The 15,063-nt window shown below is 38.8% G+C and overlaps 1 protein-coding gene across 2 annotated transcripts in view; it reads left to right on the top strand.

Moving 5' to 3' along the window:
- deptor (DEP domain containing MTOR-interacting protein) overlaps positions 1-14,903 on the top strand; it is a 36,045-nt gene extending 21,142 nt beyond the window's left edge. For both annotated transcript variants that reach the window (XM_005934925.3, XM_005934924.2), the window contains exons 6-10: positions 2,715-2,897; positions 3,672-3,824; positions 6,888-6,958; positions 7,310-7,414; positions 11,218-14,903. In XM_005934925.3, coding sequence (XP_005934987.1) covers positions 2,715-2,897; positions 3,672-3,824; positions 6,888-6,958; positions 7,310-7,414; positions 11,218-11,340 — 635 coding nt within the window. In that variant the 3' untranslated portion in view covers positions 11,341-14,903. The remainder of the gene's footprint in view (positions 1-2,714; positions 2,898-3,671; positions 3,825-6,887; positions 6,959-7,309; positions 7,415-11,217) is intronic.
- The last annotated feature ends 160 nt before the right edge of the window (positions 14,904-15,063 follow it).

The following is a 15,063-nucleotide window of genomic DNA, read 5'->3' as shown; positions in this document are numbered from 1 at the left end:
CGTCACTTATTTAAGGTGATAGAAAACTTCATTTGCTCCGTCACAGAGACACGGCACTGCCATCCCCCTTGCAAAAATAAGTGCTCTAGTATTACGGAAATAATATGCGGACTGTGTATGTTGTTAACAACACTGTGTTGCAGTAAAGTTATAAATAGCTTACTCGTACACACCCCGAGTTCCCATGAAAAACACATTATAAAGGGGGTGGAGAGTAAACCAGCCAGATTTCTGTTCTTTTCTGTTGTGGTCCGTAGTCACATTCATCTGTACGATGTATGGTTGGTCTGGATGGATCTACTTTGTGTTTGGCCCAAAGCCTGTGTTTGGTCAGTGTGCTTAGTGTGGCGCGCTGGGGAAAATGTTTTCCTACACTGTGCTTCTGAATGAGGTACAGACAGGCAGAATAAGCAGATGACAGAGTTCCAGGTAATGCTTAAATTAAACAGAGCAGGGCTGATATATCACTGTGCAACAGGCAATGAGCCAGGAGCCAGCTGTCATCACCAGGGGTGAGGCTTTACATGATAAATCAGATTACAGAAGAAAAACCAGCATTTCACGTCAGTCTGTGAAGAGGAGTGTAAAGCACAGTACAGGCTTTTTACTTTTAAAAAACACAATAAAGGGACTTTGTTGAGCTGACAGAAACCACAAAATGATGCATGACATGGCCACGAGCCAAATGTGTGTTGCTCATAAAAATGCATGATACCTATAAATGAGAAATGACTATGAGAAGGCTCATTATGTAATGATTATTGTAATAACATAACATGCACTAGTGGACACCTGCGCATTTAGACTTTCTTCTTACAACTTACTTTATATTTTAACCTTCCGAGACCTTTAAGCTCTTGTTTGGGATGGATTTTTATTTTCTTCCAGCTATTTGTGATTAGAAGTATATAAAGTAAGCTTCATCTTTGAACAGAAAGTCATTCTTACAGTTTTACATTCTGTCTGCCCGCGTGCTGAACTGAAAAACGTTTGTAGTGCGAACTGTAACGTGAATGCTTGATTTACTACAGTAATGAGTCTCTGCACTACTGAAAAATGTAATTTGATTACAGTAATGCATTACACACAAATCTGAACTTTACATTTATATATATATATCCAATATCCAATAAGAAGCAGCCATTACTAAGAAGGAAGTAATGATTTCTACAGCTCTCTTTTTTTTTCTCCAAAAAGGAGGACATTGAGAAACATCAGTTATTTAAATATACTTTAGGTTCACTAAAACCTTAATAGTCTGGCTATCTCAGTGTGGAGTAATGTTGTATTTGTCACAGCCAGAATGGCCGGTGTGTTTGTGGAGCAGACCCGAAAGCAGACAAGGGAGAGACAGAACTGAATCTTTAACAAAAAGCGAGCCGGTTATTTTGTGCTGATGTCAAAAAAGGAAAACAAGGCAAGCCTGGTGCAAAACTAAACTGGGAGCAGCTAAATTACTATTATAACTATAACATGAAACATGAACCTAAGCAATAGAAATAAAACTCTGTGACCAGCCGTGACTTGACGTTGAGACAGCAGACAACCAAACGAAGAACAGAGGAAGACAGAGGACTTAAATACACAAAAGGGTAATGTGGGAAGTGGAAACATCTGGGGAAACACAGTTGGCATAAATCAGGGGTGCCCAATCCCGGTCCTCGAGAGCTACCGTCCTGCAGCTTTTAGATGCATCCTTGTTCCCACACACCCGAATCAAATGAATGGCTTGTTATCAGGCCTTTGCCAAACACGATGGCATGCTGAAGAGGTAATCAAACCATTTGATTCAGCTGTGTTGGAGTAGGGATGCATCTAAAAGCTGCAGGATAGTAGCTCTCGAGGACTGGGATTGGGCAGCCCTGGCATAAATGAACCTGAATGCCACAGGGGAAGCAAAACACAATGAACATGGAACACAAGACTCTTCAAAATAAAACCGGAAACACAATGGGACATAGACATGACAACATGAAACACATGACATACTGTGTTAGAAGAAGAAACATAAACCAGATTAAAAACTCAACCAAACTAATAATACTAGAACTTAAGATCCCTTAACTTAAGAATAACACCTGAATTTAACATTATTTTAACAGAGAAAATCAACCATACTAAATAAATGAAAAGACGCTGGGTCACAGACCCAGCCCCTGACTGTATTGTGCTGTTTTGCATTGTTTTGTGGGTGAGTATTTCTAGACGGCAATAATCTAGCTTGAAGAGGTTAACTTACATAACCTGAAACAGGAAATTGGGTTTCTGTCTATAGCTGGTTGGTTGAAAAGATTAAAACCCCCAAAATACTTTGAGGGGGTTAACAAAGACATCCCACGGGCATTATGTGACTCTTCAGCCAGGAAGAAGACAATATCAGCTTCTCTTCTCTCTCTCAAACTGTGCATCTCACCTCTTTTGAAACCACAGTAAGAGCAGTGACATTGACAGCAGTTTGACCGGTTTACGTGATTAGTTTCACCTTGGCATGCTTGTTAATTTTGATAAAAATGTACTCATATCTCATCTTATCAGCACAGCGAAAATAAGTGAGGTCAGTGCTCTCAGTGGTCATCGTGTTCTAGCGCAGCTCCAGGGAAATTGTTACTTGCGTTTGAGGTTCTAGATCAAGGCTCAATAGGAGTAAGACTATACATTTCAGATACATAACAAAACGTATTTATGATCTTCATGTCCATTTTCCCTGTTATTAGTCACCAACAAGAATCACTTTGTTGATGGGCCGCTCCTCTACCAGTTCAGGATGAACTTCCGGCGACGTCGGCGACTGATTGAACTTCTTCACGAGCGAGGGCGCAGCATCCCAGAGAGCCACGACAGTCCCTTCTGTCTCCGGAAACAAAGCTCTGACGGAGGCAACACCAGCTTTCTCTCAGGTGCACACTCCATCTGACTCTCAGTAACTGTGTAAAAGCTTTGCTTCATTATTGCCTTTCATTCCAAACTGACAGATCAGCTAAATAATCTGTGTCCTCCTTTCAGTCATTTTAAAAGTAAAACATTGTTTTTTAAATCTAAACTTTTGCTGAACCCCAGCTCCTCCGTGAGAGTATTCTCAGATGTTTGGTAGAGACCTTGGGAAGTTTGTCACCTTTCATAGGAAACCTTCACTGTGTCCATGTGTTCATGAAACATTACTCTTATTAAGCAGTTTAAATATTGCCCCTGGTTATTTGATTCAGTGGCATATTTATCCAGTTTGCCTTATCTTCTGTTGACACACATACCCAAATCCACTCTCCGTAACCTGTGTCCTTGGTGGTGTCTGCCTTATAAAGATAACAGAGCAGCCCTGTTTGTGTTACTAGAGCAGAGCACAAAGTCTCTGTCTCACCAAAGTGGCACAAGAAATATGGCAAAACAAAGAGAAAGTTAAGCATGCACATTTAAAACTATACTGAATGGTTATTAAAAGTCTAACCTACTTAGGAGGTTACACAATATATTCCAATGAGAAAAGACTCAATATTTTATATGAATGAAGTAAGGGGCTCTATGTAGTGCTGGTTTTTCCTGTCTTTAGATTGGTCTGCAGCTCCAGAGGCCACACTGGTGAACTGTAAATCAAGCCTTTATTCTGCTTTGCCTTCTTTCTCTTTTTTCTGGCTGTCTTTCAGACTAACAACTCAGTTTGTGTTTCTCTGTCTCAGTGAGTCCCACAAAAGAGATAAAGGTGTCTGTCGGAGTTCGTCGGAGCAGCATGAGCAGCAGCTGTGGCAGCATCGGTTATTGCAGCAGTGGTTATTACAGCAGCAGTCCTACGCTCAGCAGCAGTCCGCCTGTCCTTTGCAACCCTAAATCTGGTATGACAACATAGATATCGAGTGTATTTTGTAATGGGCCCCACTCCCACTGAACATAAAAAAAACTGTGGAGCAGGAACTATATCTTCGTTTAACTGTCAGGTTTTCTAAAGCTGTGGTTTAAAGTTGCTGCATATAGAGTTAAATGAAGTCTTCAGTAGACAGTGGCAGTTATAATAGTTTAAACTAACCTCATTACTAAATGGGAATAAGTCCAAATGATTTTAGTTGTTGTGTGTTCTTACTGACAGATTCATGTTATTTACTAATTGTAAAGTTATTTTTTAATATAGTGGCTCTACTTTGGATTTTTAAAGCGGTCATTTAGAGAAGCAAAGAACTTTTTATGTAGTGGTGCACACAAAGCCCAGTTTGAGCTTGTGTGGATCTACAAACTGTTCCCCGTCCTTTTAGTGTAAAGAAATCCAAGCACACGTTTATTCCATAAGATTTCTTAAGAAAAATAAATTAAATTTTTCCACATTGTATAAAGAAATATTACATAAATAAATAAAAAATCAGCACAGGTCCCCTGACGTAAACTTTAATGACTAAATGCTTAAAATGACAGAAAAGGTTGTTGTGCTGTTCTTTTAACCAGTGACTCAATGTAACAAAAAAGAGAAACATTTCTATTGTAAATGCTGAAAAATAGGAACTTTTCTGTTCTTTAATGTAACACTTAAAGCAAAACACTGTTATCTGGTGCTTAGTTAGTTTGCTGCAATAAGCCAGGTCATGGGTGATGTCTGGGGGCCAGGCCAGCTGTATGTTTGACACTCCTGTGGTAAAAAAACAAAAAAACAGAAAGAGAGCTGTTTGTGTAGCAGGAACACAAGACCTCCACTGCACAGCAGGTTTCTCACTAGATATTTTACTTTGTGTTTTTTGAAATTAAAGTTACTAAATTAGGCTTCAGACTTGCTCAGTTGGAAAGAAGGAAACGAAGCGTGAGAATCAGCTGCCGTCAGTGAGAGAGGCGTCAGGTGGACTAGTTGAAATCCTATATAATTCAAAGTGACAAATATCCATATTACAAACTTGACAACTAAACACATAGAAGACTCACAACAGGTCATATAACAGACTGCTTAACCCACATTTATTCTATCGCAAACTGTGAATTAGCTTGTTTTTCTGTGGGAAGACAAGCTGAAGAAAAATCCTAATGAGCGCACGTTTACTTCAGTGGAAAGCAGATATGCACTGCTTAAAGGAAAGTGACAATCATACCTGTCATTTGGAAATGAACGGCTTTAAATTCTCTGTGCAGATTTGAAAACTTGGCAGTGACGCCCTTGAGCCGTGTGTGTGTTTCTGAGTGTTTTATTTTGGCTACTTTGAGGTGTCCTCTGATGTGTTTGATTCAAGCAGAGTCCTCGACAAGAGTCTCTTTGTGCCAGCAGCCCCCCCCTTTTACATTAGCACTTGCTCATGGTGCACAATGAGCAGGAAGAGGAAGGCGCGCGCACACACACACACACACACACACACACACACACACAGAGTAAGGGTATTTCTCTTTTGCTTCACATACGAGGAGGAAGAAACTCCATATAAGATGAATGGGCTGAGCTTTGACCAGTGTTTTGTTTCTATAAAGTCACACCATTAAAAAAAGGTTATGTCATCGTGACACAAAGGGGGCAGATAACAGAATGTTAAGAGAAATTGTCCTGTATATCTGATCAGATTGGAATTCCACAGAGAGATTATGAAAATTTCCAGCTCTAGAGGATTAGCGGTCCTTTGCACTTCACTTCCTCTTCTTTATCAGATTACAGTTAAGTGTTGCGATGTAGACCATAAGTGATTTGTCAAGCACGGGCCACTGGCTTTCTAAGAAATGTCCTTGCATTTTTTGCTTTTAGATTTTTGAGAGTTATTCAGTGATCTTTGCGGCACATATCCAGTTGATTTATAGTTTGTTATTAAATACTAAGCACCTGTTGAAATCTGAACTCAATGTGCAAACAAAGGCTGAAAGCTGCTTACTTATTTGTATTTTTCTACTTTACAGAAGCTATAGACATAAGACTTTGTTAGACCCTCCAATTTCCCAGTGGTAAAGGAGATCTGGCTATTCTTAAAAGCCTATCAGCTAAACATATGCAGCCCTATGATAGGCCCTATTATAGGACATGAGGAACTGAAACACCACCCTGCATAAGAAAACTTAAAACATAGAGACAGAAAACCATTCGCACTCACATTCACATGGATATACACTAGAAAAAAGCAAAAGGAGTGAGGCATGAATACCTGTCTGGACTTAATCTTCAATAAAAAAGCTTTCAAAACTGGAACAAACAACTTTGGTTTGGCCAGTCAGGGCTTCTTTGACTGAGACACCATATTGATAAAATATTTAAGGAAGATGATATGGAAAAGGTCAATGGACCTGACCTAAAGGAAGGAAAACAACAAAGTGAAGGAAATGTCCAATAGATGAGTGGGAACAGCTAGCGGGAAATCAATTAGTTTAATGTCCTGGAGAGGCTTTAGTTGGAAAACTATGGTCAGACGCTTCATACTTATGGCCATTACATCGCATAAAGCAGCTATAGCTTCATTCACAGACTCATCATAAATGCTCATAAATCATAGCAGTCAGTAATAATGCGATCACCAAGCCTAAGAAAAGTTGTTAAATAAAGAGCATTGTCTAAAGAGCATTGAAAGATCTTATTTATTTTAACTTTTGTATCTCACCTTTTGCTCTCCAATTTCTTTTCATTTTTCCTCCTTAAAATGAGGACATTTCCAATTAATTTAATCTAATTAATTAATAAGACACAAAAGTCTTTTGGATCCTTGTGGAGAGTCATGTCGATGTGAGTACTGGTAAGGGGAAGTTGGACTAGAGGAAGGAAAGCTATACTGTTTCAGGAAGCAGGGTGCCTCAAAGGCATTATTAGCATGTGACCAACACTCATAGTTTCTACACACACACGTACATTTTTAACCAAAAATAGACCTCTGTTTCATGTGTGCATGCCCATGCCAGTGTGTCGTCTTATTGCTGTAACATTGTGTGTTGTGTTGATGTGTCTTTCTCAACAGTCCTGAAGAGACAAGTGAGTCCAGAGGAGCTGCAGAGACCAGGAGGACCTTTTATAAAGAAGACATTCACTGTAGGACACACACAGACACACACTCGCACACAGAGAGCTGAGGTCTAACGGAGACTATTTGAGCAATCACACATGTCCTCACACACACACAGACACACGCGAATGTATGTGAAAGGTCCCATGATTCATGGGCGTATGCAGACAGCACACATACATCCCTCCCTATTCTTTTTCTAAGTTAAGTGTGATCACCAAAGAGTCTCAGCTGAGCATCACACGACAAAAATCCAAAGTATAATGTGCAAACAGTACTTTAAAGTACATTATTTCACCATCTAAAGTCTAAACGCTGAGCACGGGATTGAAAAGAAGTGAGATATTCTGCGTCTCATCTGCTGCTGTTGTCCTCAGATTATAGGCGATGCTGTGGGCTGGGGGTTTGTGGTGCGAGGAAGCAAACCCTGTCACATCCAGGCTGTGGATCCAGGTGGACCAGCTGCCGCTGCTGGCATGAAGGTAAGACTGGTAGAAATGTGTGAACTCCTGAAAGAATGATGAACCCCTGCAGGCTTCTGTCATCAGATGAAATGAAGAGAAGAACAATAGAAAACAATAGATGTACTACACACACTTCTTAGTGAAATCTGAGACTTAAACTTGCTTTTTGCACCTCTGCGGATGCTTTTTGCTGTGGATTTTGATTTCAAGAGGGCAGTTCCTTTAAGTCTGTAGACTGTCGGAGAAGCATGTAAATGTTAAACAAGAGTTTAAGGATTCTTTTTGTAGCTTCAGCCCACAGGAGGAGGACGCTAGGATGGGAGGAAAGAGTGGCACAAATGTGCTGTAGTAGGGGTGGGGAAAAAATCAAGGAGTATGAAAGGATAATGATAGCTGTGCTGCTACAGCTGCCATGAAGGTATGTCAACAGAATGGCAGCAAGGAATCCTGGGAATGCAGAGCACAGCAACTTTACCACAACATGGAGAGCGGGGCCAGAGTGCAATGACTGAAAAAATTGTAGAAGGAGCCTGAAAAACGAGAAATTAATTATTGATAGCGTGCTACTCATGTAGGGTGGTCACCGATGGAAGCAAAAGGGCTTTCTTGTGTACATATCACTTTCCATATCCTTTAGTACACATCATTTAGTTGTTCTGTTACAGGGATGTTTTCTTTTAATTAAAGGAGAAAATGTGTGCAACTGACTGAAAGAAAGGATGGTTGCCATAGCGAAGACACATGAGCTGAAGATGAAAACTGGAAGAGGAGGAAGTAGGTAGAGGAGATGAGTTTGAGTATTAGCACTAAAAGAGGAAACAGCCTCTGGAAATAATATCACTTCTGCTCTGGTGACTGATTATTACCATAGAAACATGCGCCGGGTTCAAGTCAGTCATAAAGGTGTCGTCGCTCTGAGAGCGTTTCACATGTGTTAAACTTATTTTGGACTTAATTGGGACAAAATATGAAGACCTCATGTGGAAGCTGTTTTAATTGTGCACCATTTTTATTAAACATTTAACATGGTCTGTTTGTGTTGAGCATCTTTTATACCCATTAAGCCAATAAATACCACGCCAAAAACCAGATTATTACATTAGCTTTATCTGATTTCCATCGTGTCAGGTTTGTACATTAAGTTCCTCGTGTGCAGCGGTGTGTGCAGTATCGTCATCAGTTTATTTGTGTGGAGTTAATCGCACTCCTCGCGTTTCCTCAGAGGTTCCACCTCACCTGAGTGTTTTTATTACTGTTTAATGAAAGAAGATCGCAGTCCTGAGAGGGCCGTCATGTTGTCAGGTGTTGAAACTACAGTCCAGGCAGAAGGCCAAAAAAACGACAAGTCATTGTCCTCAGATTACAGCCGAGTCGTTTCACACACCTTTTAACCTGTTGCATCTTTTCCTGTTTCTGTCATTTCACTTTGTGAGAGGGGTTTTAACCATCTCAGCACAAGGAAACATTTCGTCCAGCTAGGGTCCAGCCAAGATTAACAACCCTGCAACCCGAGAGAAGGAATGTTTGGATAGGGGAGAAAGAGGAGGGATAAGATGGGGAGTAGTTTGAAGATAGTTAAAGATACTGGAAGGAAAGGTAGACTAGAGAGATGAATTAAGGGAACCAAAAATAAAGATGAGATGGCCAAATGAAGAAGAATGAAGAAGACTGCTTTGGCTCTGAAAATAGTGCAGTATAGCCCGTAGAGATCTGGGTGTGATTACAGTGAGGGTCTTAAATTCCTCTGCTACATAGGATTAGCAGCCTGCCGTTTTTTCCCCCCTCTTCTTCATCACACTTAATCTCTCTTTCCTCTTATTTCCTTTGCCTATTTTGAGCTTTCTAGCACGGAAACATTTAGGAGTGCTGGAAAACACTGAGCAACGATTGCCGTGAGAATATTCCTAGTGGCCTCTCTCTGCATGTGTTCACTTTTCTGTGTAACAGGCAAGTTTAGGTAGCTGTTCACTCCAAGAAATTTTCTACATGCATAATGTTTCCTGTATGCACAGTCAATAAACTATCTGTTAGAAGGTTTTTTTTCTTCAATCTTTCCTCTGCTGTCTGCACGTGGTTGATTTATGGGCTATTAAAATATCAGAATAAAGGTGCTTTTGTTCTTAATCGATCTTTTTTGGCATCGTGAAGAGAAAAAAAAACAACTTTTAGGGGCCAGTAAAGCAGGCAGTGCATATGTGAGTGAGTATGTGGTTTAAAAGTTTGCAAAAAACACAGCAGCAGGATCATGTTGCAAGAACGGCAGCTAGAAGACAGTTTTGAAAAGACGCCTTATTTTTTATCTGCAGCTGCAGAAGTGGTTAAACGATAACATAGGGGGCATTCAGGCGTGACAGGAGTGGTTTGGAGTGAGGCAATCATGTTGTACCTCTTGTTATTCAAACTCAGTTATATTTTTTACATCAGTGAGCTCAAAGTTTTGAGCTATGACTGTGCTCTGTGCTCACTGACACCTGTGTTAGGTTACATGTGTTGACACTGAAACTTGTGCTGATAAAAAAAAACCAGACAACCCAGAAGCATTTGCACTCTTGCATGTTAAAGTGAAGGACGGCCAGATGCTCCTTTGTATAATTGTTCATAGACTGTATATAAAAGATGGCCACCTATTGCTTTGAATGCTCACAACTTAAAGCTTCCAAGTTTTTTTTTAGGTTGTTTTTGTGTTTTAAAATAAGCCTTAAACTTATTCAGATGAGAGTGTAGGGGATTTATTAGCTTTTGCTGGGGCAGGTTATTAATAACATGTCTCTTTAATTTACTGTTATAATTTTGACGAAAGAACAGACTTACTAGATGTAGACACTTTTTTGTCTATTAATATAAGTGAACATTTAACAAGACCAAAGGGCACTCACACTATCCCCTCAGTGATGTGCTTTCCCAACTTAAAGCCCAAAGAACTGTAAGGCAGGAGTAAGGCAGCTTTAGATTGTACTTATAAGCTTTGACCGCAGAGCTTTACAGATGAAAACTTGATACAGAGAGAAGCACAGTTTGGATAAAGTATAGCAGGCTGTCTTTCATTGCAGCAAATGTAGATTTCGGCTTTGTAGAATAAAATTCGAATTCTTCTGTAGGCCTGATGGCTTTTTGTAAAACTTTGCAATGTGGGCCACGACTAAGGGTATAATTTCCCTGTAATTAAAAGGAATTTCAATGTACTTTATTTGAAAATACAATATAATTATATTTGCTTACAAGCCCTTAAAGATAAATACACCTGTATTATATAACAAGTCAGGTTTTTATAAGAAACAAAGAAATAACTATACTGTGAGTAATTGTAGGTAATGTATGAGTAACTTTCATTGTAAGTACTTTTCAGCGTGTGGGTTGTATTATGAAGTAGGACAATTAATTTCTCCATTATCAGATCACATAGGGCTGCAAATTTTGATGGGATCTATTTATTCTTGTAAGTTGATAAGAGAGAACAGTCCTCATCACATTTATGTTGATAAAATAAAAATACAGTTGAATAATAGCACATCAATACTCAAAATTGCTCATCAAAATTACTCACACATTACTTACGTATGGTATAATTGTTTCCTGTAAAAACCTGACTTGTTAACTCCTTATTTATGTGTGTCTACCGTTATGTATTTGTAGGTAAATATAATTAATTCGTAATTTCAAATCAAATAGTTGTGCCCTTATTTGCAGGCTGTATTGTAAATATCTGGGGAGTTTTTTGCAGCTATAATTAAATATATCGCTATCTGTCTCTTTTCTTTTTTCTCTATGAGTGGCATTAAAGGTGATCAAGCATGTCTCCTGTTTCTGTCAACTTTCTCCAGGTGTGTCAGTTCGTGGTGGCGGTGAACGGATTGAACGTCCTCTGTCACGACTACCGGACCGTCAGCAACCTGATCCTGACCGGTCCGCGGACAATTGTCATGGAAGTGATGGAGGAGGTGTAAGCATTAAAGAGAGCTCCAAGAGGAAACCTCTCAGAAGAGTAATGCAGGAAAAAATGTGGGGACTGAAGTAGTACTTAACCTCAAAACCCCATCGAGAGCGAAACACTGAAGACTTGAAACCACGTCTCACTAGCTCTGTTCCAGCATTGTTTGAACAAGGTGGATAACCAAGAAACTGTGTGTGTGCTTAAAAATGAGGCTATTGTAGTCAAGCAAACGAGTCAATATTTGGAGAAACTAGGTTGTTTTGGATTTTTTTCCTTTGGTTTCGTGGTGTGCGCACTCACACACTGACACACAGAACCAAAACAGACACCACGGAAGAGCTTGGAGTAAGAAAAGTCACCATGGAGAGTGTGTTCAAAGGATGTGAGAAGATGTGAAATTAAGTTTTGCCATTATAACTCGTGGATCAGAGAGTAGAAAGCTGAAAATGAGGACGAATATTTCATGGCGCCATGAAAGCAACCTCTACTCCAGTGAGCTGTTCCTGGTGGCTCAACACTGCCCTCTGCTGAGAAGGACAGGAAGACACTTCACACTGCTACTACATGTAATTTCAGGGTTTTCAAGGGTGCCATAATGGAACCATTATGTTCAACGGGAAAAGACAAACACCTGCCGTCGCCATGTGGAAAATGTAAAATACCAACTTAATCGATGTTGAGGTAGATTTTTTCCTAGCTGCTAAGAATGTAATAAAGGCGATAAACTTACATGCTACATTAATAAGCACATTGTATATAGAAAAGCAATTAAAGACTTACAGACACAAAGTTTAGAAGTCCGGCTTTAGAAAAGCTGTCTCCCATTAAACCTTGTAACCTATTTTGATTACCCGTGACAGCGCTCTGTTAGGCACTTTAACCTTATATACAGCCTAGAAAATAGACAGTGACCGACAATATCACTGTCTGTAGTTTTTTTAAAAGAATTCGGAGGTTTCTGTTATACTTGCCTTTGAGATGTGGACACAAGATGTGTTACATACCATTAAGAATTGCCAAAAGAGGGAATACTAAAAATAAAAATGACTCTTAATTGGAGTCATACCAACCAGCCTTAATGTAAACTTAGAGAACATTTGATTGACCTTTTAACTTTTATATATCATTTGATGTTTGATGTATAATAAAGATAAGAAGTAAACAACCAAAGCACTTGGTTGACTGAAGCGTCCTTTTTGGGGGGAATTTGATTCAATCAGACTTCCCTAATTTGAAACTAATGTGGAAGAATGACTTCCTCCGCCCCTCCCCCACATCCTTTTCTCCTTTATTATCTGTACATGCGGAGCAGTTACACATCAAGCACCATATCGTGTATGCGCTAAAGAGTTTTCAGACAGATAAGAAAAGATGTATATGTACAGAAATTTAATGCATGATGGCCTTGTCTGATTTTTGTCTCCAGTAGCAGATAAATGAGCGACACGCCTGAATATTCAATCATTTTAAATAAAGGGAGCAGTTTTCCTCAGAATCAAAGAACATTTTGTTCATTTTGGGGACTTTTTTCCAGCTTTTTCTGAAGATTTCATTTTAACTTTTTCATAAGTTTGAGTCAGTAAGTTAAAATTTTGAGATACGTAACCTAAATTTTGAGATAATAAGACAGATTTTAAACTTACGGGTGACACTTTTTAATTCTCTTGTAGTAGTGGAAACAAGCTTTTGACCCTACAGGTTTTACTCAGAGCGAAAAATAGCTTCATTTTTCAAAATTAGTTTTCAAACTGAGAGAAATAAGAGTTGGGCTCTAATGAAGGCTCTGTGCCAAAACACTTTGGTCGTATTCCTACTGTGATGTAAACCAGTAAACATGTGAAACGTGAGTAAAGTATCCACTGTTTATGATGCTATCTTTCTCTTTTTTAATAACGTTGCTTTGGAATTCTTTCTTTAGATTTCAGGTTTATCGCTTCACTGCTTCAATGGGAAAAAGGTAAATAAGAGAATTGTTTCTAATGAATCTTTAAATCCTTGAATCAGCTTGATGTAGCTCGAAGCTAAGTGGATTAGATCAGGCTTGAATTATAGCCTCTAAATAATATGAGGATCCCGCGTATGTTACTACTGTGCCATCTTGTGTTTATACATACTAGCATGAATTTAGAAAAAACAGAGCATGGATAAGTGATACTCATATCGTTCATACACTATGTGTCTGTAGTCCTGAGCAGCACTTGTTCCTTGTTTTGTCTTAGACTAAACTATATTCCATGTCTGGAGGAGGAAATTATTACTGCAAAAAAACACAGATGCAGAAATGTAAACTTTGTTTTCAACCACAGTATATTCACAGTTGTTACAGCCAAACTGTAGAGTTAATATGTCCTAGTGAACTACCTCCAAATATGTCCTGTGTAATTAATTCAGTCAACTATTCATTGATTTATCTTAATGTGCTTGGATGTAGTAGGCAGTCAAATAATGTAAATATGTGCTTGTTTAGCTTTATCTCCTAATCTAAAGCCCACTCCTTCATCTGATTTATCTGGCAAATCATTTCAGGTACAACAGCAGATTTTAGGCCTAACTCACTCAATGATCTAAACAGCTGGAATATGTTGTTGCCGAATATGTCCTCCTCAGATTTACAGAATTTTCCTCAAAATCTGTAATCTGCTCACGTTGTTACATGGATAATGCCATATATTGTACTGTTAATGTATCGTATTAATGTTCTCCAAAACGCTTTCAAGTAGTTGCACTTTGCTTTTACCCAGCAACCGTACAATATGTTTATTAGAAAGAAACCTCAAAGCACAAAATAATTTCTTCTCTGGGTTTTCATTAGTCTGATGTAGCGATTTCATTAATCTTTAATGTTAATATCTACACTTGGTATGGATTCAATTTTTCTCTGTTTTCTCTCATTAAAATTCATCTATATGCAGTTTGTAACTTAGTAATTCTTCTTTTGTGCATCTGGAAAGTGATCTGTGATTTTCTTCTGTAGTTTCATTGGACAGAAGCAGATGACAGTTTGATTTGGAGGAGAAGAAAGTTTCAAGAGTGTTAAATCTTGAAGGGGTTGTGCCAGGTTGGCTTATATGAGTTTGCTGACTGTTAACCGAAAGCGTTTGCCTTAAGACCTGAGTTTGCTGCCAATAACAGATGGTGGTCACTTTGTTCCTCCTCTTTTCCCCCCTCATTCTCTTCTCTGTTCAGTCATTTGCAACTTTGCAAGGTGGTTGCTCCAAGTCACCACAGCTTCAGTTTTAGTGACAATCAGTGTTGTATAGATAACAAATGCACAGTCATTTGATCTGACAGAACGTACATCACCGCTGTCTTCGTTTTTGTGCCGTTGCCGGTTCTATACTTCAACTTCAATGTGTAATAAGATCAATGGGGATTCTTGGCTATAAGAGGTTACACATTTTCAGCACAGCTGTTTGTTCTTTTTTTCTGCTATCCGAGATTGAATGTTTGTTATCAGAACAACAAAAGCTGACAGTAGCAGTCTGTTTTTCACAAAAAAGCTAAATCTCATTGTAAGTTCGAATGTATTAAAGAGCTGATCAAGTGTCAAATAAATAAACTGATTTCACAAATTCATTGTGCTTGTGGTTTCATCCTCAGGACTGTCTGAACCTCTTCATGCACTTAGTATGACTAAATTTCACCTTTTTGATAAGGATAAAGATAGTTATTTTAAAATATATAAATTAAAGTTCAAAATAAAATAACTATAAATTCAAGTTGAAAATAAAATAAC

The sequence above is a fragment of the Haplochromis burtoni genome, unplaced genomic scaffold (genome assembly GCF_018398535.1).
Source record: "Haplochromis burtoni strain Fernald_Lab_line unplaced genomic scaffold, NCSU_Asbu1 Contig_142, whole genome shotgun sequence".
Classification (NCBI taxonomy): Eukaryota; Metazoa; Chordata; class Actinopteri; order Cichliformes; family Cichlidae; genus Haplochromis; species Haplochromis burtoni.
This window is presented reverse-complemented; position numbering and strand designations above follow the sequence as displayed.